This window comes from Lytechinus variegatus, chromosome 9, assembly GCF_018143015.1.
Source record: "Lytechinus variegatus isolate NC3 chromosome 9, Lvar_3.0, whole genome shotgun sequence".
NCBI lineage: Eukaryota > Metazoa > Echinodermata > Echinoidea > Temnopleuroida > Toxopneustidae > Lytechinus > Lytechinus variegatus.
Window position 1 is genome coordinate 35,452,205 of NC_054748.1, and position 27,819 is coordinate 35,480,023.

General features: G+C 36.4%; 1 protein-coding gene across 1 annotated transcript; it reads left to right on the plus strand.

Moving 5' to 3' along the window:
* The first annotated feature begins 9,494 nt into the window (after positions 1-9,494).
* Positions 9,495-10,371, plus strand: LOC121422005 (beta-1,3-galactosyltransferase 5-like). The gene is made up of 2 exons (XM_041616808.1): positions 9,495-10,013; positions 10,366-10,371. Exons 1-2 carry the CDS (start codon positions 9,495-9,497, stop codon positions 10,369-10,371), a joined length of 525 nt encoding a protein of 174 aa, XP_041472742.1.
* The last annotated feature ends 17,448 nt before the right edge of the window (positions 10,372-27,819 follow it).

Here is a 27,819-nt window from a genome sequence, read left to right on the forward strand (position 1 = left end):
TAAATTAATCTTTCTGCTGTTATTTTGAATGTGATGTATGAAATTACACATTTTCATTGTGAATTAGTTCACACACTTATTTTGAAGGTGTTCAAACAACACAGTGCTATTGCAAGGATATTCCATTATAAATCCTGATTTTTCTTAAAAAACAGGAAGTATGCAAATGAGGTAAACCACATGATCAGCATCATCAGAATTACTGGTATTACTGGTCTTGACCAGTTTAATGTCAAATATTGAATTACTTTAGACCAGTTGACTATATGTCCGAGGAATACTTCTTGCTTTGATCTTAATAATTATTCTGATGTTAATATCAATACTTGATAATTATGATAATATTAATGATAATAATTACAATATCAATAACAATAATAACAGTAATAAGAACGATCAAAACAATGATCATAATAATCATAATAAGAATAATTGTGATGATCATAAGAACAATGATGATAACAATGATAAATGATAACGATAATAAGTTTCTCTGAATTGTAAGATTAATTTTTCATAATTTGCAAAATGATCCGACTTGAAAGTCATTATTTATTGGACCGGTAACCAGAATGCAATTGTTTGAACTGGTCTCCAGGTCATATTTACTGGTCCAGTTAAAAATCAATTGGTCCATTAAACATATACTGGAAACCAGTAAAAATCTACTGGAAACCATTTATTGGACCAGTAACACCAGTTTAATGAAAATCAATTTAACCGGTATTACTAATTGCTTCAACTGGAATGCAATTGTTGGAACTGGTCTCCAGTTGATTTTTACTGGTCCACTTAAAATCAACTGGCCCAGTTAAAATATACTGGAAACCAGTAAAAGAATTACTGGTCTAACTGGTTTTCCTTCTGGGAATTTCGTGCTCCTTGCGTATCTTCTTTTACTAGAATCGCGCAGATTCGCGGGTGCGCAGACTTGGGAGACCGCGCCGACATGGTGGAACTGACCATATGCTATTTTTTTCTAAACGAGAATGCATATTCATAAATTGTTATTTGACAATTTTGTTTGTCTGCCTTTGTTTATAGTGGGCATTTTGCAAATTTCCTGTTATAAAATAATGAATAATATAGGATTTGTATAGCGATGGTGTCCACCTTGCTAGGTGCTCAAGGCACTCCTATATTACCCTGGCTATAAGCAAGTATAACGATTCCGGTGCGCACAGCTTTTTAAAGAATTACTTCCTGCCGGTGCCCAATTACTGTTGAAAAAAAATTGTAACACTAACGGATTTCCATAGAGTTACAATTTTTTTATACGGTATTACCATAAATGATAATAAAGCAGTGAGAGGTGGGACTTGAAGTCAACAAAAACTTAGTCTGTATTCTGAAGTCGGGTTTAACTTAAACTTAGGTTTAAAATTGTGGTTTATGTATGGAAAGCCAATTGTTGCATAAATCACTAACGGTATAGAGATATCATATTTCAGCTCATTTTTGCTCTTTATCATTCATAATTGTCTAGGAAGTATAAATAAATGATTGCCTTCACCTTCGATGAATCAGGAAAGAGCACAGCAAACATACGACTTAATACAAATTTTGACTTTTTTGGCTTCCCATAATTTTAGCACAGAGTTAGTCCATGGTCTAAGTTAAACCTGACTTGAGAATAAGGGCCGTAATGTCTAAATTTGCAATGGCAGCGAAGTACTGGGACCCCTTTTACAAAAATTGCTTTAACAAATGTTCAATAACAGTTTAAAGCTACTGAAATGTTTGATTTGAATGGGAGATATTAAAACTTGATATAGAAGGCACGTATAAGTACCGTTTCATTCAATATATCATGCATGATTTTTATGGGTCTTTTTTTTTTATTTGAGAATTATGACATTCTGTGAATTGTGGAAATGTCGCGCAATACGTAGTGTTTATTGCTTGTGATTCGTTGCATCCCAACTCATTTGATTCAGGAATGTTAAGTGCAATCCTAATACACTGTTAGAAAATTTATCCTTAAAATAAAAGAAGTTCCTGCAGCAGAGTCTCGAGAACACCTGTAATCTTAGCGAATTGCGTAATCTTACAGGAAATTGGTATTTGGTGTATGGAAACTTACATATTTCCTTGAATAAAACACCCTTTTTCCCCTTTTTAAACAGACCTGTTCTGTTGAATTGCAGAAAAGAACCTGTTTAATGAATTTACAGAATGATTCTGTTATTGCTTTCTGCATAATCTTCTGTTTATTTTCTGTAAAATCACGTTTTTTTTAACAGTGTATGTGTTGAATTTTTACTACGTTTGCCATCTTTACTTTTTGTAGCTTGCATAGTTTTACCGCTTTTTTCTGTCGTGATTGTATAGGCTACATGCCTGCTTTCAAATTTGATTGCGCAAATAGTGTTCAATTGATTGAATTTGCCAAAAATTGTTGACAACACTGATTCATAGAGCAAAACAACTCGCAGTGTGACGTCATAAAGCTGGCTTCCGTAACATTTGACTCAGGTATGGCATAATTAAGTGTGTGACGTAACGAAACAAAAATTATGGTCACATTTATTACGGGAACTGGTCCATGTAAGTCTTAAGGAATTGCCATCAAATTGATTTTATGAAAATTTTGTGAAATAAGAAATGCATTTTAACGAAGATTTGGAGAGAATCTATCAGGGAATGTGCGATTTATCGGTTAGCAAATTTTTGTGACGTCAGACGGGAGAAGGTCCATAGGCGTAAAATTCAATCTTTCTTTTCTGACGGTTAAGTCCGAATACCGATTTAACACGTGCTTTCAATACTTCATCAGACATGCTTGTGAATGTAACTATTTTCGGTCATAATGGACCATAAAACTGATTTCTCATTTAGAATTATCTTATCACGGGGCTGTTGTTCGAATGTGACGTCACGAAAATTGTTTTTCTGTTCATAGACGGATTTTCATGGATCTAAAAAAGTTTCTTTTATTTTTTTTTCTCAATAAAAACAACCTCATTTCACAGTGGACTTCCTATGATCAAACAATCGTTGTGTAACACGAAAGATTGTTTTTATTCATCTCTATTTCTTTTTTTATTATTTCAAACTACTCGAGGAAAGAGGAGTATTGATTTCAAAGTAGTTAATTTCGTCCATTTACTTTTTTCTATGGCTCGCTACAAATAAGATTATCATACATACTATTACAACAGAGAAATTATTTTAAAAACAATTCATGATGTTTTATCAAAATATATTACTAGGAATGATACTGCCTTATTACTATCGTTAATATGATATAAATGCATGTACATGCAGGACATGTACTTAAAGGAGAATGAAACCATTGAAACAAGATAGCTTGTCTGAAAACAGAAAAATCAAAGAAACAGATCAACGAAAGTTTGAGAAAAATCGGACAAATAATGAGAAAGTTATGAGCATTTGAATATTGCGATCACTAATGCTATGGAGATAGCAAATTGGCAATGCGACAAAGATGTGTGATGTCACTTGTGAACAACTCCCCCCACTACTTTAGTATATACTTCACTTGAATTGCCTCTTTTATCACATCTATCCATAAATCATACTGTTCTTTCTACATGAGGGCATGTAATACATATTTTTAAAGAATACATCATGGATAAAGAGTTTGTATCATCATAAGAAAAAGCAAAAAGAGTCATTTTGAGGGTATTTTATAGTCCACCAAAGGGAAAGTTGTTCATCAGTGACATCACACATCCTTGTCGCACTGCCAATGTGAGGATCTCCATAGCATTAGTGATTGCAATATTCAAATGCTCATAACTTTCTCACTATTTGTCCGATTTTTCTCAAACTTTCTTTATTCTTATTATTTGATTTTTCTGTTTCTACACAAGCCTATTTGTTCCAAAGGTTTCATTCCCCTTTAAGAATATAACCAATAAACAATTCTTACGCGTATATACTACTACATCGCACGGTACACAGTGCAACGAACTTTTATTGTGCAACGCATCTTTACCAAAGAAATTAAGCCACCGTGCAATGCACGTTTATTTTGTGTATAGCTGCTTTTAAAGATCACCTACATGCAGTGTATTCACGCAGTGTATCGTGCGTGTGAATACGTGATGAGTCACAATGGTAAAATGCTCGAATTTTACATAATCATATCGTGTGAAGATACGGCTCAATGGATTTGTGCACATATTGACACTGAGAGTGTTCACATACAACTGGAGTGTGTTAATATGCATGCATGAATCGCATTGTGTTTTACATTGTCAATATACTGTTAACACACTGTGCGCGCACAGTCAACACACTGTGAACACACAGTCAACACACTGTGAATTACACACTGTGCACTCAAACTTGCGTAGATCATGCAGCAGGTTTAAAGCAAACCTGCAACCTAATGAGCAACTCTCAGTGTGTCCACATTGTGTTCAATGCTGGATACACTGAACACACAGTTAACGCACACTGTCAATACACATTTAACATACTGTGAACACACTGTGTACTAAAACTTTAGATCGTGTTGGTTTAAAGAAAACTTGCAAGCTAATTGAGCAACTAGCTCGTCTGTGTATTCACAGTGCTTTCGCAATGTGTTCAACACCGGACACACTGTGAACACACGGAACACACGGTCAACACACTGTGTCCTAAAACTTGCATAGATCATGCAGCCGCTTTAAAGGAAACTTGCAACATTAAGAGCCACTCGACAGCATGGCACAGTGGTCGGTGGTTGGCCTATAGTCCTTGGCTTTTGAATGGGAAAGTTATGGATTCGAATCCCAGTATTAGTCTGAACCTTGCTGGATTGAAACTCAGGACAAAAGACCGAACAAAGACTAGTCTCTTATTTTTTTTTATATAGCGAGCCAATGGTGTGTTTAGAGATTTTATGATTTATTCAAAGACTTTTCATACACTGTAAAATTTTTGAAGCTCGTTGATTGTTTAAAACAAACACTCCAACAACAATTTGTGTAAACTTTTGCGAAATTATTTTTACTTTTTCAACAATTTTTTTTACTGTAAACCATAGTTGTTACACTGACGGGCTTACACAACGTGCTTCAATATTTTAACAGCATTTTTAAATGAACAAGACAGGGATTGTTGCAGCTATGCGGAAAAAAAAAGTCGATTGGGACGTAACAAATAACTTCTTAGTTTCGCAACCATATCTTTTTAACGATTGTAAGTGATGCATGTGACATGTTTTACATTGTTTGTTTTTATCAAACATTAACTTGTTATGTTAGATTATATTTAATTAAACTATTTTCTGTTTGAGTTGAAAAGTCATAATTTCCCTATTATACGCAGTAAAAATACGCTTACAACAAATTATTTCAATCAATTGTTTAAACTTTTAAGCAACTTGTTCAAAACTTTAAAAAAATAGTTGTTAAATTGATGAACTTAGATAATGTGCACATAATTTTAAACACAATGTTAAAGTGTACGAGACAAGTATATTTAGGCCTATAGCTGGTCTATGAAAAAAAATCGAGTAGGGTGTAAGAAATTGGCTCCTCGGTACCGATTGCAAAATGATTGTTATTGAATGATATGAAATATTTAATTTTTAGCAATAATTTATCATGTTTATTTTTAATTAAACTGTTTTCTTTTTCAGATGAGAATGCACCCCCCACCCCTAATATGGGCGATTTCCTTGCTAAAAAAATCAGCCCATTTCCCCTACTGTTCAAACAAACGAGGAACTTCATTTTTTTGTGGTAATAATAAAGTACTACTGGGTAGTCCTGTAAAAAAATTACAACCAACAAGAATATGTTTTCCATTGATGAATTAGGGGTGAAAATGTTACGTGTCGTACGGGACATTTCTGAGTCCCGTACGACACACAGCATTTTCACCTTTAATTCACTCGTTCTCATTTTCTGCTGGTTATCACTTTTTCATATCACTACCCGCTTCAACTTCATCGTTAGTTTTATTGCTTAAGCATTCAGCTAATAGACTATAAATTTTTGTCAAAATGCGGGTCAAAATGTCCCGTATCGTCCTTATAGGGACCTCTTTATGGACTTCTAAAAGGGTTTCATATTGCTTAGCCAATAAGCAAGTTTTCCAATAATGTCAATATCAAAATCTCTATGTAACGGGAAATATGTGGGAAAAGAACAGCTTCCATCTTGTGTCATGAACAAATATTATACAGGAAACATAAGACATTAAATCAAATAAACGGTACCTTGAAAGTGACATGTGTGTGTGTGTGAGTCTTCATTCTGTTGTGTTTATGTTGTCGATGGTGAATGGATATTAACATATTCCGAATTTATATAGCGCTTAATACATCGGAACGACTCTAAGCGCTTTACAGACATATTATTACCCCGGTCATCGGATCCTTGCATGCCCGCATACAATGTATGCCCCCTTCTCCACTCCCTGGGGAGCATTCCAACAAGAGTTCCAAGACTCAATTGCTAGGCATACTACATATAGGCTTTCACATCCTACCGGGTATCCATTTAACACCTGGGTGGAGAGTGGCAAAGTGTGGATTAACGCCTTGCCATAGGACGCTAGGCCATGGTGGGATTCGAACACACGACCCTCTGATTACAAGGCGAGAGTCAGAACCGCTACACCACGACGTACGATGTACGAGTTACATTTTCAATATCAGCGAGGTATATATCATCAATTATTTTGTCAAGAATATGCACACGTTGGCATCAGTAACGTGAGGGCAATGGAGACAACCTGCGTGGCAATGCCGGGAATCGAATCCTAGGACTTCCATGGTGTAGTGAAGTGTCTTAGAACACTCGGCCAGGGCTCCTCGCCTAATGATGGCGTTAATCTGAGAATTAGACCATTATTTTTGGCTGCACGGGCCTAATCACAACTGGCAGGCCATATTCATTCGAGCCAACCCATTGCTCAATTTTTAAACTTGATATTGCTGATCGACAAAATGAATGAATATGACTGACAATCTACCACTGATTCTAGGGAGGGTACCTACTTCCTTTTTCCAAATTGGAAAGATATATCACCACTATTGAACTATATTTTTCCTGGCGGAAGAATTAGGGAAATTCTACTCTCTCAAGTGACGAATTTGGTCCCGTCAGGTGTAGTCTTCATAAATTCTGGTTTATTTTTTTAAATGAGCTGGTCGAGGTACCCTTTTCTGGTCAGATATGGAATGTCAGACATTATATCCACTGGTAGTAAACATTCAACCCTCGAATTTCCTCCTTATTTTTTATGAATTCTTTTTGAGTGCCACTTTAACGCACGAGTCTATGAGAATTTAATTAGGCCTGTGAGCCCTTATGTTCATCGATCAAGCAGATACACAGGTAGACCAAAAGCCTCGGTCTCTGTTATGTTGGTTGTTCAGTTGAACTCCGTTGGCTTCACTCACCAAATACAGAGACCGAAGTTCCAGCGCGACAGCCGAGGTAAGTCACTGTTTTTGTTTCTTTTAACTTGATTTTCCCCGTTTTTTTTTTAATGCCAAGAGGGATTACTAACTTGCATTTCGGTCGCGTTAATTTGCAAAAATTTGATTCATTAAAGACAAAAATTGAAGAGCGCCGACGGGGGGGGGGGGGATTTTGCATTGTAAGTCCCCTAATGGTGGCTGCACGATAGCGAGCCGTGTGTGTACGAGGAGAAATTTAAAAAAAAATAAAAACTCCTCGAAACAGACGGCTGCCAGCTGTCTAATACACAGACATCCTCACAGAACGATTCATCTCATGCCATTGGAATCATCGCTATAAGCCGATCATTAAATGTTTGTGGAGAAGCCTTAATTTCGTACTCTGATAAATTAGAAACATAGTCACGCGACAGCCACCGAAGTTACCATAGCAACTCCCATCATTGTTTCTCCATGAGCGTGACATTACGAGTATGGACATGGAATTGGCAAATGAGCTTAATATTTCATAAAACACAGATATAATTAGTTGTGTTTCTATGGGCACCGACTGGATCCGATTTGGCATTTAATTATTTTTTCTCGGATATACGCCCGTACCTGTCTGTAAAATGTAGGTGACCAACAAAGTTACAAGCGTTTGATATACAGCTAGGAAGTACCCCCAACAATATTTAATGAATGATATGAGTGGGAATTCTAGAAGCATAAGAAACGTAAACCCACGTGAATATCCACGTAAAATCCATGAAAAATTGAATTAGTCTCGACGATTTCAATTAAATTCTATTCTCCGTCGTATCGTACTATCGATCCCGTAAGTGTGGAGCGTTGTGGCCCAGCGGATTAGTCTCCTGTCTTTGAAAGAGAGGGTCGTTGGTTCGAATCCTAGCCATGGCGTAATTTCATTCAGCAGCACTCAACCCGATATTGGTAGGGTCCACTGAAAGAACATTTTTTTAGGATTGGTGGTTTTCCTGGATAAATTTACCTATATCATTATTTTGTTATTATTATTATTATTATTATTGTCATTATTATTATTATTATTATTGTTGTTGTTATTATTATTACGAGCGTACGCCCAAGCCAGGTGAGCGCGCAAATCGGGGTGTTCAGGTTCTCGGATTTGCGCGCTCACTCGGCATGGGCTTACGCACGCACGTACGGGATAGTATGATACGGCGGAGAATAGAATTCAATTGACATCGTCTAGAACTAAACTAACTTTGAATAGGAGAGGTGGTTTCCGGTTTCTGCTATCGCATGCCTGGGAAGGGTTCTGCGGAAAGTTCAAAGCCGTCTCTCACGTGACTAACTTCCCGCTCCTTGGGAACCAAGTGGCGTTTTTTAAGCAGATTCAGATGAAAAGACGTGTTGGTGTTTCATTCGCCTGATGAAGCCAGCATTGGTTGGTGAAACGTTGCGATGCGTCGTGACTACAGAAAATTGTGAGTTTCAACTTTACAATTTTCAGTAAAACTAAAAGATTTCCAACTGATTAATGTCATAAGGAATACGATTTTTTTCGATACACTACCGTTGTTAATATTTTGAGACGAAAATAGTGGTGGAAGTAATTCGTATTTCATTGTGATCTGCGCTACGACTGACAATGCGGGTGCCAGCGTCTTCGTGGAAGTGGACTTTACAGACATTTTGTATTATTTTGATATGTAGCTGGTTGGTTTCCGTCCTAAACAAATGCACGTGTCAATGCAGTACATCTTCTAGAACGCCGAGAGAAAACGCGGTAATAGGTGAAAGAAAAAATGAAACTGATAAATCTGTAGTGGCAGACAGACGAAGGAAATGTGAAGGAAAAAACGAAACGGACAAATTTACAGTGGCGGGAAAAATATCGAAGCCCGAACAGCCGAAGAGAGAACTTCATGTGCCAGCACTTGGATGGCTAAAGTGGGTCAAGTGGATACCGGGAGCTAGGGCAGATGAATACGATTTTATACAGAATCCTATCGATAAGTGCAAGGTAGGAGATAAAAATAAGCGTGTCACGCTGCTTGTCCTCGTAAAGTCAGCAACTTACCACTTTGCTTTAAGGGACAAAATCCGAAATACGTACGTCATTGGTATCACCAAGTATAATATGTCTGCAAAAGTGGTTTTTAATCTCGGATACCCAGACAAGGAAAAGGAACAGGTAAAAATCAACGAGGAGGCCAGACTGCACGGAGATATTCTACAGGCAGACTATGCCGAACATTATTATAATCTCACCAAAAAATTCGTCATGGGTTTGAAGTGGGCAGCGAAATTTTGCGATTGTGATTTTGTGATGTCGACGGATGACGACATCATGGTCGACATCGTGACCCTCGCCAAAGACCTTCAAGGTCTTCCGTTAGAGGAACGTACAAACTTCGTTTCTGGCAAGCAGAATGGAAACCCCGTTGATCGGAATGAATACAGCAAGTGGTATTGCCCGAAGGAACTGTACCCCGAGGATAGGTACCCGCCCTTTCCCCTCGGACATGGAATTATTTTATCGCATAAGGTTACACAAAAGCTTTATGAAGCTTCTAGGGAGTTGCCGCCCGAAATTCCATTCGATGATGTCTACTGCGGGATACTTTTAAAGGCACTCGGCATTGAAATAAGAGACAGGGTAGGTTGGTTCAAAAAACTTCATCCTCAAAAACGGCCCGTAGATTACGTTAAGTTACAGCTACAAGCAGACACCATGAATACTGCCTGGGAAGAGTTTGAAAAAAATCTTTAGAGACAATCATGACACAAAATAATGGCATTCAATTTGAAAAAAGCCCTTCCATTTCTGTCGGACCTGCAGTTTCCTTAAAGGGAACTAATGCATATTTATTAAAATCATCATACTACTCAATATTTATACAAAATAGGAATTGTTGAATATGTCGGGATTTATTGATTATTGGTTTCCTAACTATTCTTCTACGATATATTTTGCTCATGCTGATTTGATTGTTCATTGTTCCTGACAGGCCTAGGGTTTCAAGCAATTGCCAATCTTTCGATTCGTTATATATATATATGTGTGTGTGTGTGTGTATGTGAGGGTGTGTGTTTGTAAAGCTTTTCATGTACAACAGCTTTTTGGCAACTCTTTTTATTTAAATATTGTAAAGAAATGGATGAAGAGAACAATGGTAGGCGTAGCTTAAATCAAGGTTCCCCAGAGCTATTTGGAAAAATTGGTGATGCCGAAAAAATGTCTCTGCTGGGAATCGAACCCGGGGCTTGTCATTGTTCAAAACTCACCTTCACCCGACTAAGGAAAATATAATTGGTATAGTGTCGAAAATTTGTCTATCTGACGGTCAATCGGATCGGGCTCATCCTAGCCACTAACCCGTCTCTGTGGTCTAGTGGTTAAGGCACCGGCGTTCAAAGCTGGGGCCCTGGGTTTTCTATTCCCGGCAGAGACATTTTTTCGGCATCACCAATTTTTCCAAAGGGTAGATATCTCTGGGGAACCTTGATTTATAAGCCACGCCTACTATTGTTCTCTTCATCCATTTCTTTACAATATATATATATATATATATATATATATATATATATATACTTTAACAAAAAGAAGTGTAAGTAATCGTTCAGAGGAAATCATTAGTCAACATTGATTCACGGGGGAACCCAGGTGAGGAATCAAGGAAAATCCAACAAGCGTGGAAGCAAACTTATTTAAAGGTCAAGTCCACCTCAGAAAAATGTTGATTTGAATTAATAGAGAAAAATCAGACAAGCACAATGCTGAAAATTTCATCAAAATTGGAGGTAAAATAAGAAAGTTATGACATTTCAAAATTTCGCTTATTTTCAACAAAATAGTTATTTGAACGAGCCAGTTACATCCAAATAAGAGAGTCGATGATGTCACTCGCTCACAATTTCCTTTGTTTTTTATTGTTTGAATTATACAATATTTCAATTTTTACGAATTTGACGATTAGGACCTCCTTGCCTGAAGCACAAGATGTTAAAATAATGGAATTCCACGTGTTCAGGGAGGAATGAAATTTCATTTCACATGACAATGACGAGAAAATAAAAATATTTCATATGATAAAATACAAAAGAAATAGTGAGTGAGTGATGTCATCAACTCTCTCATTTGGATGTAACTGGCTCGTTCATATAACTATTTTGTTGAAAATAAGCGAAACTTCAAAATGCCAAAACTTTCTTATTTTACATCCGATTTTGATGAAATTTTCAGTGTTATGCTTGTTGAATTTTTCTCTTTTTATTCAAATCAAGTTTTTGTTGGGGTGAACTTGTCCTTTAAGTAACTATTTTTTATTCATAAACAATATATGTTGTTTGGCACTCGAAACAGACTCTGAGATAGAGTTCACTGTACTAAAGTTTTAGGTATTCTTATTCAGATAGAGATGATGAACTGTTATGGAACGTCCATAGAGATAACCTCTGTAAAACAGTGTCAACAAAAGGTATTAGTATTCTGTATAAACTTCAGCCCCCCCCCCCATAGCACTGCGTACTGGGGTGTAGCATATGTAATTCTCCATAGGCAGCTAGCACCTCCTGGAATTCTGGAGAGGTGTGGCAATTATTTGTCTAATTTCTCTGGACCCAAATGACCTTCATTTTGTTGTAACCCCCCCTTTTTTTTTTTTTTGCTCGTCAAATTTACATCAGCACCCCTGTGAAAAAAATTGTTCCCAGCCCCTCACAGTGGTGAACCGTGACCCGGAGGAGACAAAGCATTGGAAGGGCACTGTATTGTTTGTGAACAAGGCTGTGCCCCTCCAATGCTTTGTCTCCTCCGGGTCACGGTCCGCCACTGGGCCCCTCACATAATTTGGTTTCAGAATTCAAAGTAACAATATGGCAAAAGAAATATGAGATGGGATTAAACGAACTTCCCACTTTATCAAAAACGTCCTTCACAATAATTGGCTTGATTACAAAGTGCTGCAGGAAGTTAAAATATATATTTTTTAAATGTCTGGAACAATCCCAACCGCACACAGATCCCGAGGGGGGGGGGGCGGGTGTCCCGGACGAGTAAGCGGAGAATGATCTCACTAAGGTGTAGGAAATTTTCATGTAATAACAGCTTTATATGTTTGATGTGGTATTTTGATGTTTATTGACTCGAATATGTCGAAGTTGTGAACGAAGCATATTTCCGATATGGATAAATGTGTGATTGATATGTCTCCCTTGCAGTGTTGTAGTGCCTTTATGCTCGGCCTTGGCCTTAAGGCCTACTTTCTCGAAGCATTGGCCTTGGCCTTGAGGATTTCGAGCCTGACGTTGCAAGGCATTTTCAAGGCTTATAAACTATTCTGTATTAAACTTAAATAATTTAATTATTTTGTAAAATGACAATGATGACCAATATTACCATAATAATAGTACTACTGACAGGGGTGGCAAGCATTGTTGTCCTCATAATAATCGATAATGATTTTGATTATATTTTGATTATATTTACAATTACTAAACCAGTTTATCTTTTCAAAATTAATATATGTGGAATCTCTCACATCAATCCCAGGATGGGTTTATGTTGAACTTAATCAGTTGGCTTTTATTTTTTTGTTGGGTGGCAGAAATAAGATTAATAAAAGAACGATGTATTTAGATTACCATCAAGGCGGCTTGAAAATAATGAATTTTCAATGGTTAATAAAGGCACAGAGAGTTATGTGGATTAAAAGACTAAAATAAAATAATGCAATGAAATGGAAACAATATTTCAATTATGCCACAAAAACACCTGGGAGGAAATTTTGTATTTTCATGCGATTTCTTGCTTGGATTGTTGGAGATAGCATTGTCGCAATTTTATATAGATGTGTTACAAGTATGGATAAAGACGAAGGATTTTCGATTATAATCTAAAACATTTAAAGGAAGTGAGATATTTTTTCACAATAAATTTGTACGAATTGAAGGGAAATGCATATCTAACCAAAAAATATATGAAAAAAGTATTTACAAATTGAAACATATTATGGATTATGATGGAAACTTAAGGTCATTTTCGTACTTCCAAAGACAGGGTTTAAACATAAATGATTTTCATTTGATAGAGTCAATTTATAAAACTATTCCAGACCGCTGGAAACGAAATATAAAAAATAGATAGCAAAGAGGCTTCCCTTAGGGAAGAGATATCATTTATATCTTGAAAAAGAATTTTGTCAATAGAGGAGTTAGTATCTAAAAACGTTAATGCAAATTTTATGAAATGCAACTTCGCAATACCTGATGATTTCGAAAGATCAACAAACAAAGTTTTTCTTATGAAAAGAATGAACACATTTTTATGAGACCAAGACAATGTACTCTGAACAGTAGATTAAGAGAGTTTCAGTTTCAAATCTTGCACGGCATTGCTTATAAAAATCATCGCTTGTTCCGTTTTAAAATCTCAAAAAATAACCTTTGTTGTTATTGTAAAAAAGGAAGGAGGAAAAATATCGCTATCTTTTTTTGGAATGTGAATATGCTTGTTTGGTTTGGGATAATTGTAAGGAGATGTTTGGTCTTATTTCTACGGGTAATTTAAGCTGGGAGGAAATCCTTGTAGGTGTAGAATTAAAGGACGAAGGAAAGGAATGTTTAGTCAATCATTTTGTAAACTTTGTTAATTTTTTAATATTCAAAGGGAGGGAAAAGGGTGCACTTATAACCATGGATGAAATTAAAAGGAAATTCAAATAAGAAAAAGTGGGAAAAAAGAAGGCTGGCTTTAGGTAGAGGTAAGATGTCTCTACATGTAAACACAGAAAAACAAAAACAATGAGGAGAATTGGAGTCCCTTCCATGTAGAGTATAGGCATAAAGGGGAGGGTGCACTGTAAAAACTACGGTGTTAAAACTGACACCAATTGGTGTTAATACAGGGCCACACCCTGAGGTGTTAAAATTACACCCTAGAGATCAAACATAACACCAAAGAGTGTAAAGGTAACGACAAAAGGTGTTGTAATAACACCTATAGGTGTAAACTAACACTTCCAATTTAACACCAGTGTAAAATAACTGGGGGTGTTTCACAAAGATTTAAGTATGACTTAGAGTCGCACTTAAATACTGGGTTGCGTACGGTATGAAAGGCTTGACCGCATTGGTCAGATCGTCTCAAGAGGACGCGCACTAATGCGTATCTATCAATAAGATCGCGCGTTGCATATCTTGTACACGTCGGCATTTAAGTGCGACTTAAGTCATACTTAAATCTTTGTGAAACACCCCCATGGTGTGGTCCTCTATGTACACCGGTTAACACCACAGTTTTTGCTGTGTGATCCTAACCTTGGGGACGGTAAAACATCACTTTCATCAATTTCCAGTATCTTTGAAGTTTGATGTATAATTTGTACAATCATACTTGTTATGGGTTTATTGTGTAATATATAATCATGTTTCAAATAATTTTTACAACTTGCTTATGGAATGTGAATGTGTATTTTGGTTTGAGAGAATACAATAAAACATCTTTTTTAAAAATATGATAATGAAAGATCGAAGTCACCATACATATAGTAATAATAATGATTTTGCACATGATATTGACAGTTATAACGATAACTGACCATGATTCTGACAAAAGTTGTCATATATTAATAATGCTAAGTAATGATACCAAGGATTATAATCTACAGAGTGTTTCAGCGATGCATTTTCAATGTGTATTTTTGCCTGCATCCGTTGTTGCCTGTTCAATATTTTATGAGAGCATATTGAACAAAGGGCTGATATCCTCCGCATAGGCTATACGATACAAAACTCGTGGAATATCTCTTATATGGGATATTCCATTCTGAACAACACAATACAATTCAATTATTTTGTACTATTAGGTTAATACAGTAGATAATATTTACAAATGCAGGTTAGATGCAGTTTTTTTCCTTCTTTTTTACCCAGCTGCAAGAATGTTTTACTCTGAATGATATTCTGACAAAAAATGGTGAACTGGATCACAGTTTCGCCAAATTTTGTTAAAATTTAAATGGATGCTCCATGCTGATAAAGAAGATATTTATATTTCAATAAATAGAGTAAAATTCAGAGTGCAAAATGCCGGATGCCAAAAAAAATTGATAAAAAAATTAACAAAGTTATTGAATTTTAAAGATTTTCATTATTCCAGTGAAGCAGTTCTAGAAATGTCTTCATGAGTATTCATTAGGTGGGCTGGTGATGTCATATCCCCACTTGTTCTTTATTACATGAAGTTATATTTATTTTAAAAAGGTCAATTAAAAACGAAAACTATTGACACTCTTAGCTTATTTTGGGATAGATTGAGACAAATATATCTATAAAATAATAATTCACTCCTCTTCCTTTCCTTTCTTTCATTTTCTCGATTTTATCTTGGTGCTTGAAGTTCGGGGGTGAGCATGGCCCCCAGGGCTCGCTCTATTACATATTAATAGGTGAGAAAGGAAGAAAGAGAGAGAACGAGAGAGGGGAAAGAGAGGTGATGTGTTTGAGTTGGCTGGTTGCATGGGCAGAATGTGTACGTATGTAAAATCAGTTTACAATTAATAGGTTGATAGACAATAGACCTCCTATGCATTGGCGGCGGAAGCCCAAAAAATTAGGGGGTGTCTACCTGAAATTTTGTGATGGACACATGTGAAAAAAATGAAAATCTGACAAGCAAAAAAAAGAAAAAGTAATCAACCTAAATTTTAGGGGGGACAAGAGACATTTTAAGGGGGGTCCACCAGAATTTAGGGGGACGCAGGAAACAAAATTGACAAGCAAAAAAAAAATTTGGGGGTGGGGTACCTGTCCCTACGCCCCCCCCCCCCCCCGTTTCCGCCGCCTATGCTCTTATGAATGTAGTGTCTCAGATCGACAAGACGAAACAATGTTTACTTGTTTTGTGAATATGATTTGAAGTGAACTTTATTTTTACTGTGGTTCCGAAGAAGAACAATGAAAGTTTGAAGAAGGGGGGACTTAATGCTGTATGCTTTCGAACATTTTTTTTAACCATAGGCGTCGATCCTGGGGGAATGTGCGGGAGAGGGGGGGGGGGCTGTATTATCGGTTACACTTCGTAATTCCGAAGGTTCGTAATTCTGAAACACGCAAATTGCCTATACCTCGATGTTCGTTAATCCGAAAACGTAAAAGGGTTCGTTAATCCGAACATTTGTGGCGTTATTCCGAAAGTTCGTTATTCCGAAGGATCGATGTTCCGAAGGTTCGTTAATCCGAAAAACAAATAAGGTTCGTTAATCCGAAAACGAAATAAGGTTCGTTGTTCCGAAGGTACGTTAGTCCGAAAACGAAATAAGGTAAGTTAGTCATTTAGTTTTTGGACTAACGAACCTTCGGAATTACGAACCTCATTTTTTTTCCTGATTAACGAACATTCGGAATTACGAACCTCATTTTGTTTTCGGATTAACGAACCTTCGGAATTACGAACCTTTGGAAATACGGACCTTCGGAATAACGAACCTTCGGAATTACGAATGTACACTCTAAACATTCGAACGTTAAATCAACATTTGAAAGGTTGGAGGAGTGACAACCTTTTCCAAATGTTACATCCAACCTTGTATAAAGCTGAATCCAACATTTTAAGTATTGGGTAGAACCATTTAAAGTGTAAATGCAACATTTAAAAAACACTCCTCCAACCTTTCAAATGTTAAGTTAACATTTATTGTTTTTAGAGTGTATGCGGTATTAGCATCCCACCAGTAATCTACGGTAGAGCATGGAATCATGATGATGGTAGTGATATACGCTTACTTCATAATGTGACATGATATCTTCAAGCTTTACCCTTACCCGCAACTTAAAGGAAAATGAAACCTTTGGAACAAGTAGGCCTGTGTAAAAATAGAAAAAATAAAAAATAAGAACAAAGAAAGTTTGAGGAAAATCGGACAAAAATAATTTAGACAAGACCAATATGGGGAGAATTTGAGTTCAAGAAGCATTTTGGGGTAAAAGTTCGGAACCGGTTAATTTCACCCAATTTGATTGTGCTGAATCTGATAAGACCGATTCCCAAGCCAGTATTTCATGTTTTGACCACCTAATTTGCATAAACAAAATGGCTGCCAAATTGACTATTTATAGTATTATTTTTTAAAATATTCTTTTAAAATATTCGCTTTCACCGATATTGATACTGCAAAATCCTGCATACATAACAATCTACCTTTCAGAATAATTTGTTAGTTCTGTTTGCTGCTAATTAATAATGCAAATTTATGTATATTTTGCAAAAATGTGCTATAATTTGATAATTATACCTCAAAAAATTATTATTCTGGATACAAATATAATTTGTATCATTATGATAACTGTTTGGCCCCTAAATATAATATTCAAGTCAATTCTTACATGTATTTTATTATTCTTTGATTTTTTTATGTTCTTGTATTTTTTGCCATTTTCTTTGTATATGTTTGATATGAGTTCTTGAAAAACTAGTATCAATGGCAGACAAATGTCAAGCTTCAATCATTGAATCATTTGATAAACTTCTTTTGCCACAACTGTTCATTGTACTCAGGAACAAATATATATACACAAATGCTCCCACGCCCACACCTGTATATAGAAAGTAATATACTTGCAAGGTATATTATACATGTCCAATATAAAACACATGATGCTGATCCTATAATCATGACAATTACTAAATTCAATGAACCTGTCAGAAAAAAAGGGTTTAGAAGTTAGAAAACCTCTAATCATGCTGGAATTAGATTTACTGAAATATTTATATTAAAATGTCTTATATATCCTTTATAATTAGATAACAGACCCAATAATGGTTTTTACTGATTTTTTTCAGTGTAGTTTATCAATCGGATTTAAGTATCAGTACATTGTTAACATCCTTGTAGCAAAATCATATATTTGATTCGTCTCCATCAGAACGGCAATAATTACAGTTGACAAAAGAAGAATTTGTAATAAAGGCAAAGGGTCTGTATTACCGGATCACTTACTCGTTTTTTTTTAAATCATTACCGATATATTTATTTCCTCTGAGTCACCCATCAAAGTAATAACTGAATACCACAGCTTCTATCCAATCCTTGCCATTGAAGATTCTTTGCCAAACGATACTAAATACAGAAGAGGAAATGATAAAAAAATAGGGGGCTAAACACAGATTAGCTCCATGGTAAAAACATGGGCAAAACAAGAAGTTTTCCAGCTGCCCAGTCACTGCCTAATGCAGAACAAATTTTCACACTGCGTTCTATGGTTGAAAAGTGCTAGGGATGGCTGATGAAGGTAAATCAGCATGGAGACAGTTTGCAGAAGTCCAGTCTAGAGGTTATGCAGATTGGCAGACATGTGATGTGAGTTTCTTCATGCTCATTGTTCTATCAAAGACTACGCCAAGATATCTTTACTGGAGATATATAGCTTCCTCACCTATTAAGACTGGAGTTGTAGTCATAATAATTACGCTTATGGAGATGACAGAACAAGTTACTTCGCTTTTAATCGTTAAGCTTCAAGAAGTTGACCTTCATCCAACATCGAATCCTCAGTGGCAGCACCAACAACAGCAGCTGCACGAACCTCTGTATCTTTAACTTTTGGATCAAACGTGAGGTATACAGCTGGATGTCACTAGCATAAAAGTGTACACCAAGACCAAGTTGCCACATTATAGAGCCAAGAGGAGTGATGTACAGTTTGAAGAACAAGGGACCAAGGACAGACCCCCAAGGAACTCCATAGCAAAGGATAGTAACAAAAGACTGATGAATACAGCTTGTCCTCCTGTTGGCAAGGTAAAGGGAAAGCCATTGGAGTGCAGAATCATCAATCACTGTCAGTCTCCCAAGAAGAATGACATGTTCAGTGGTACCAAAACCGGTTGACAAGTCAAACATAACCTAGGCAACTGCTTCCTTCGTAGAAAGAGATCTCCTGGCTCTACAAAGAAATTCTTGACCTAGACTTTGATGGTGATATCTCAGACTCGCATGCAGCCTATCAGAGCTGGGTCAGCTATTGGATGCTGTTGGGTTTAATACCGATCAAAAGAAGTGGATTAATAATAACCTACATGAACACCAAACATGTCAGGAACCCACCATCCTCTGAAAGATATCTTCGTTATCAATTAGAAATAATCTATCTTATGAAGATATGAATATGTGTGAATATTAGAAGTTCGATAAATGGCCAAGGGGACATTACACAATTCACTGCGGTATTGAAAGGTGCACTCCGAGCATTTTAACACCTGAAACAAGATCTGGTCAGACAGCAGATTCTCTCTCAAGACAAAAGTTTAGGTTTTCTCTATGGATCTGTGACATAAGAATTGGACATATCTCAAGAACACAAACACGATGACTTCGATACCAACTGCCTCCGCAGAACACTTGTGCTAAATTGATTTGATTTCAACAATTTTATAATATGAGGCTGCCCTATCAATCAAGCCATCCAATGGAACACCAGCTCGATGATAACTGACATTGATCATTCAACACCCCGAAGGTGTATCAAGCTGGGGGAAGCCGGATGCCTCTAAGTTGGATGAAGCGGCAATCCTTGATAGGAAAGGTGCAGTACTGCATTGGAAAATATTTATTATGGAGATGCACATGTAATCAGTTCATGAAGTCCAATTATGAAAATTTGTTATTAAAAGGACGTGCAATGACTTATTCGTAGTGGAACTTTAGAACACCATAGTCTGGCTTTTAAATCATTTAAAACGGTCTAATTGATAGGCAAAATGAGACATTAGATGGTTTATAAATATGTGGGTTCAGTTCTGAGAATTTTTTTTTTAAATTGGAATATTTTGACAAGCATAATGGAGAACACACAAGACTTTCCATTTTCAGTAGATTGTTTACACTTCATTTTGCTAAAGAAAAGCACACTGAATATATATATATATATATATATATATATATATATATATATATATATATATATATATATATATACAGTGCGTCCCAGAAAAAAACGAAACCGAGATTTAGCGATCATTTATCATTACTTAATCATAAATAAAATAGACAAATGACCTACCAATTTAAAGCTTAGAATCTCCTCTTTCATCTGATATTACATTATTTTCCATTCACGCATGAGTGAGCAAATACAATTTGAAGAAAGGATATCAAAAAATTTGGCGGGGGTATCTGGGTTTCAAACTATTGAAAAGTCCAATATCTTCTCTTTAATTTGATACCTAAATTACAGAAAATGGTCAAGAAATAATAAAGTTCTGGTCATTTGAAATAAGGCTTGAATTTCAATAATTTCATAAAATGAAGAGGTTCTCCAGGCTGGCTTTCAAACTCTCTCGACACTCTGTTTTGTTGACGATCAGCCATGCATTAAATCTTTTGTTCACCATGCGAAAGCTTCTGTGGGAAACCGGTGAAAACACGTTTATCTCATGAAATTATGGAAATACAAGCCTTATTTCAAATGACCAGAACTTTTTTATTTCTTGACCATTTTCTGTAATTTAGGTACCAAATTAAAGAGCAGATATTGAACTTTTCAGAAATGTGTTTTTTTTAAAACCCAGATACCCCCCGCCAAATGAGTTTTTGGTATCCTTTCTCCAAATTGTTTTTGCTCACTCATGCGTGAATAAGAAATAACCTAAGTAATATCAGATGAAAGAGGAGATTCTAAGCTTTAAATTGGTAGGTCATTTGTCTATTCTATTTATGATTAAGTTATGATAAATGATCGCTAAATCTCGGTTTCGTTTATTCTGGGACGCACTGTATATATATATGTATATACATGTATGTGTAATGAGATTCTGTTGGTCGGGGAACATAACTACTCCAAAGGATATTAAATGCGACTGATTGACTATAAGAGTTGAGATTTACAGTACTGTCATGATTCAAATTTAATAATCCATCATCTAAAACTGTAAATACGAATGAATTGATTGATATCATAATTCAAAAATATTTTATTTTAAAAATTTAAGCAATTAATAGTGACATTCGCTTGAATACAGATAGGTTCATGAAATTCGTTGGATCACCACCAGTGTGCTTTTAAAATGCGAAGGCCCTCCCTGCAGGAATTTACCTTTGTATGCAGATGTCAGTGTGAGAGTCAGTGCATCTGTTAATGCCCATGGATACATACGAATACAAACAATTTGTAAAAATCATTGAAACTTATTATTTTCTGCCATTGATAATCAATACTTTGACAGATCCCATGACAAAAACATGCACGAAACAAATGGCACAAAATACAAAGAAATACATTAATATTCACTGTGGTATTATTTTCTAAGGGGCGTACAATCATTCATAATGATGCAAATACTATTTGTACCAAAAATATAAATATTTGAGCTAAAATTATCAAATTAAAGCATAATGATCCAAAATATGCATAGATCTGCATAATTAATTAGCCGGAAACAAAAATAACAATTTTTTTCCCGAAAGATATACGTATGTATGCAGGATTTTGCAGTATTCATGTCTGTGAAAGCAAATATGAGTAAAGAACATTGTCAAAATAAAATTCTGAATTATCAATTTGGCAGCCATTTTGTTTATGCAAATTAGGTGGTCAAAACATGAGAAATTAGCTTGGGAACCGATCCTATCAGATTCAGCATATTTAATTGTGTGAAATAGTCCGGTTCCCAACTTTTACCCCAAAATGCTTCTTAAAGTTTATACAGGCCTCTTTTTCCAGAATGGCTCTAGTCTAATTAGAGAGTTATGAGCATTTGAATATTGCAATCACTAATGCCATAGAGATCCTCGCATTGACAATGCGACAAGGATGTGTGATGTCACATGTGAACAACTTTTCCTTTGATGGACTATAAAATACACCCAAAATATATCTCTTTTTGCTTTTTCTTATGGTCATACAGAATCTTTATCCATGATGTATTCTTTTAACAGTCTGTATTACATGCCCTCCTATAGAAAGAACACACGATCTAGATGTGATAAAAGAGGAAGTTTAAGTGAATATACATGTATACTAAAGTATTAGGGAGAGTTGTTCACAAGTGAAATCACACATCTTTGTCGCATTGCCAATATGAGGATCTCCATAGCATTAGTGATTGCAATATTCAAATGCTCATAACTGTCTCATTATTTGTCCGATTTTTCTCAAGCTTTCTTTGATCTGGTTCTTAGATTTTCCTGTTTTCACACATTGGCTATCTTGTTCCAAAGGTTTCATCCTTCTGAATATCACTTTGTTAAAACTATTTATTTAGGATTATGATATGGAGTTAGTGGAGAAAATATAAAATAACAGCGCTCTGACATGTAAATGAGGGCATAAAAGGGAAAGAAGCATAAAACAGTGCAAAATTCTTTAGAATTCCCCATTTTAGGCACTAATTAAAGTTTTTTAGCGAGTGCTACACCGTGCATTATATATGGATTTTGTAACTCTCTCTTCCCCGGAAAACACTGGCATGTAAATGGCACTCTAGATATGGGTATACATTAAAATTAAAACATTATAATATTGTTTGTAATCTTTATGGTTTCACAGGCCTAATTCATTCCCCATAGACTCATGTGTTAAATTGGCACTTTAAAAAATTCATAAAAAATAAGGATGAAATTCGGGGGTCGAATGTTTACTACCAGTGGATAGGATATATATCTGGCAATCCATATCTGACCAGAAAAGGGTCCCTCGACCGGCTCATTTTAGAAATAAATTGGCGTGTTTGAAGACACCTTCGGGGGGAGCAGATTCATCACCTCAAATAGCAAAATAGCCCTAATCCTTCCGCCAGTCAAAATATAGTCCAAAATTGGTGATATTTCTTCCCAATTTGGGAAAAGGAAGTTCAGTAATTACCAAAAATAGAATCAGTGTTAGATGGACAATCATATGCATACACTTTGTCAATCAGCCATATCAAAATAAAAAAATAGCAATGGGTTGGCTCGAATGAATATCTATGGCCTGCCACTAGTGATTAGCCCCTTGTAACCTTACGTCCATAAATGACAATAATTCATTTCCTAAAACTGGATTAAGTTTTATGTGATATGATTCAATCATAACAAAGATAGGAGCATTTGTTCATTACACATCAGGAAACCTCTCCATCCAAGTTTTGTATTAACATGTGTAGTCAGGTTCAGTCAACAAGATTGTCATCAATTTACGCGTGCTAAGTGGATAGAACAGTTTCACCAGAATAATGCGAATCTTTTAAATGCCATAACCTTGTTATTCCTTGTCAGATTTTGATCAAATTTTCTGTGTTTGGTTTGTCTGATTTTTCTTCATTTGTTCAAATCATGTTATTTTCAGCCCGAGTTACCCCCTTAAGTAACTGTGAGTGGCTGTGTGAGGGTTATACGGGCCTAATTTCAACTGTCAGGCAAAAGATATTCATTCGACCAACCCATTCTCAATTTTTAAATTTGATATTGCTGATTGACAAAAATGAATGAATATGACTGACAATCCAACACTTATTCTAGGGAGGGTACATACTGAACTTCCTTTTTTTCAAATCGGAAAGATATATCACCACTTGGGAACTATTTTTTTACTGGCGGAAGAATTATATAGGGCCATTTTACTCTCTCAAGTGATGAATTTGATCATGTCAGGTGCGGTCTTCATAAATGCCGGTTAATTTTTAAAATGAGCCGATCGAGGTACCCTTTTCCGGTCAGATATGGAATGTCGGACATATATCCTATCCACTAGTAGTAAATACTCGATTTTCCTCCTTATTTTTTATGAAGTGCCATCACTTTAGCACATGAGTCTATGGGAATTTATTTAGGCCTGTGAAACCTCAGATACACATAGACATCCCCCCGCCCCCCCCCCCCCACACTTACCGGGACATCCCCAAGGGGAGAGGGGGGGGGCATTTTGTGATTAGTCCAGTCATTAAAAATTTTTGATGGTAATTTCCTGATTGACCCAATCATTAAACTTGACCGTGAAGGGCATGTGTAATAACCAGGAAGTTTTCAATCCCATCCAGGGCCGAAGCTACAGGGTATTCTGCTGTGCAAACCCTTCTACCGAGTTAAGGGTCACCATATGCGCATACATTCGTAATACCGAAGCTTCGTTATTCCGAAGGTTCGTTATTCCTACACTCTTAAAACAAATCAGTCAAATTGACTAGACCAGTTAGTCAGCTGGGAGCAACTGATATGGCAGTCACTGATATTCACATTTCTGACATATATTCTAGTCAGAAATAACTCTGTTCTAGTAAGATATGAATAGAAAATAGTCAATTATGACTAGAATAACAGTTGCACCCAGCTGACCCTATTAACTAGTCGTTTTTTACTGATTTATTTTTAGAGTGTAAGATTCGTATTTCCGAAGGTTCGTTAGTCCGAAATCGAAAATGAGGTTTGCTATTCCGAAGGTTCGTTAGTTCAAAAACAAAGTGAGGTTCGTATAAATTCCGAAGGTTCGTTAATCCGAAAACGATATGAGGTTCGTAATTCCGAAGGTTCATTATTCCGAAAACGAAATGATTGTCGAACCTTTTAATTTCGTGTTCGGACTAACGAACCTTCGGAAGAACGAACCTTATTTCGTTTTCGGATTAACGAACCTTCAGAACAATGAACCTTATTTCATTTTCGGATTATCGAACCTTCGGAACATCGAACCTTGTTTCATATTATCGAACCTTCGGAATAACGCCACAAAATTAATGTTCGGATTAATGAACCCTTTTAGTTTTCAGATTAGCGAACACTGAGGTATAGGCAATTTACGTGTTTCGGGATTACGAACTTTCGGAGTAAAGAACCTTCGGAATTACGAAGTGTAACCTGAATATGTGCAGCCTACTCATCTGACTAGCTTCTGTGGGAGGTGTGATCCCCCCCCCCCCAGCATACCAGTTGACAAAATGGAGGATAGTGGGGAAGGAGAAAAAGAAAGAAAGAAAGAGAACCTCATAGAGGTACTAACTTCTATGAAGGTTACAGAATGTAGACTTCGAGTAAAGACTACCAGTCGGCAAATCCAAGTCCATGTTATTGTACAGACTGAGGGCCCTACCAGTCAGCAAAATACAAAAGGACAAGTCCACCCCGACAAAAAGTGGATTTGAATCAAAAGAGAAAAATCCAATCCAACGAGCATAACACTGAAAATTTCATCAAAATCGGATGTAAAATAAAAATGTGATGACATTTTAAAGTTTTGCTTAATTTCCCATAATAATGCAAATGAGAAAAATGATGACATCACTCACTCACTTTTTCCTATGTATTTTATTTTTATTGTAAGAAATATGATATATTCTAATTTTCTCCTCATTGTCCTGTGAAACAAAGTTTTATTTCTCACTGAACATGTGGAATTACCAATGTTTAATATTATATGGTTCAGTCGAGATGGTCCTTATTGTCAAATTTGTAAAAATTTAAATATTGTATAATTCAAACAATAAAAAACAAAAGAAATAGTGAGGGACATCATCGATTCTCTCATTTGAATGTAACTAAATTGTGTATATAACTATTTTGTGAAAAATAAGCGAAACATTAAAATGTCATAACTCTCTTGTTTTACATCCCATTTTGATGAAATTTTCAGCATTATGCTTGTCTGATTTTCTCTTTTGATTCAAATCAACACTTTAATGAGGTGGACTTGACCAAAAGATGGAGCTACAAAATACAATTTAGCCCCAGAAAGCTTATGTGTTGGCACAATTTATTATTGACAATTTTACATATACTGTAAAATGAGAAGCAAGACTAGGTAAAGAATATGGGGTAGGGTGAATTGCCAAATTTGAAGTTAATTATGAAGTCATAATGTAGTTGGCAAATTATGGAGTAGGCCTATAGTAGCAAAACAATACAGAATCTACCAGTCGGCAAAGTGCTGTGCAATTACTTTTTATCTGAAATGAACTTATGTTCAGCCATGTAATCTGCAGTTGGCCAATTCATGATGACAAGTCAACAAAGTTTGCAGTTGGCAAAAAACACTCAGAATGTGCTTGGGGCGGGGCCCGGGGGTGGGGATTGTACGTGGGGGTGGGGGTATAGGTTATGATTGCATTCGATCAAGTCATTGGTGCAGTCGATTCAGGCTTCCAACATGCAGTTAAATTGAAAGCATTCTAATCCATTTTATTTCCAGAACTGTCATCAAAATAAATTCGGGAAAACAATTAATCTGCAATCTTGAAACTGATTTTTTTTCTACCCCGAAAAGTCACGATTTTGCAAACATCTCAAAAATTCTATAAAAACGTCAAATCCGGCAAAATTCAGGAAATGTACTTCATTAAACATGTTAAAGGATTTGTATAATGTTTCATCTGACAGAGACTAGGGGCCCGTCACACAAAGCTTAGCGAGCAATCGCTCAAAATGTAATGGCCTATCAAGATCGATGTTGCATCCGGGGGGGGGGCAATTACATTGACGAGTGGATACTATGCGCGACCAAAAAAAAACTACGTAAAAAGGATGTCTTTTTCAAGATAGGGCACGTTCCGTACGTAACGTATTAAGGGTGTCAAAACCACTAAAATAATGAAAAAAGGGTATCTATTTTCGCTAGGAAGCTACGTGTTTAGGTTCAAATTTGCGATGGTATAAAAAAAAATTAGGACTAAATTGTAAAGAGGATGTACCTTTTGCCCCAAGAATCAACACTACGTGTTTAGAATACGATTTGCGCAAGGTGTGGGAGATGGGGCTGTACTAAACTCAACGATGTAGGTAAAGGTAAAACCGACGGCCGACGTCCGTGACATAACAATAAAAATATTGATGTACTTGTTTAGGGGCTCAATTCAGTGAATACCTGCCAAGAGTATCGTTTTCAGGGTAGGGTTTCATCACACACCAATACTTGTTAAGGGGTGCATTTTCAGATTATGGCAAATACGTGTTTAGGGTGCTTTTCGAGACCCCATGGTCGCGCATGGTATCCACTCGTCAATGGAAATGCGCCCCCCCCCCCGTGTTGCATGTGCGTTTTAGGAACCTAATTGTCCTTTTAGATTAGCGACTAATCGCTAATATTAACCTTGGTGTTATGGGGAACAGACATTGGCGGCGGAAGCCAAAGAATGTAGGGGGAGTCCACCTGAAATTTTGGGGATGGACACAGGTTAAAAAAATGGACAAGCCCCCCCCCCCCCAATAAAAGGTTATCAACCTAAATTTTAGGAGTGGCTAACCAAAATTTTTTGACAAGCAAAAAAAACTCATCAACCAAAATTTTAGGGGGGGGGACAACACACATTTCAGGGGGGTCCACTTGAATTTAGGGGGGGGGGACGCAGGAAAAAAATGACAAGCAAAAAAAAAGGTTATCCCCATCTAAAATTTAGGGGGGGGCACGTCCCCCACCCCCCCCCCCCTGCTTCCGCCGTCTATGGGAACAGAGGCTCTTTTCAGAAAGTGTTGCAGTCAAGCCCATGTGATATAAGACCGGCC

What these genes read in the sequence shown, in the direction of transcription:
- LOC121422005 (XM_041616808.1), top strand. Translation starts at nt 9,495, where the DNA reads ATGTCTGCAAAAGTGGTTTTTAATCTCGGATACCCAGACAAGGAAAAG.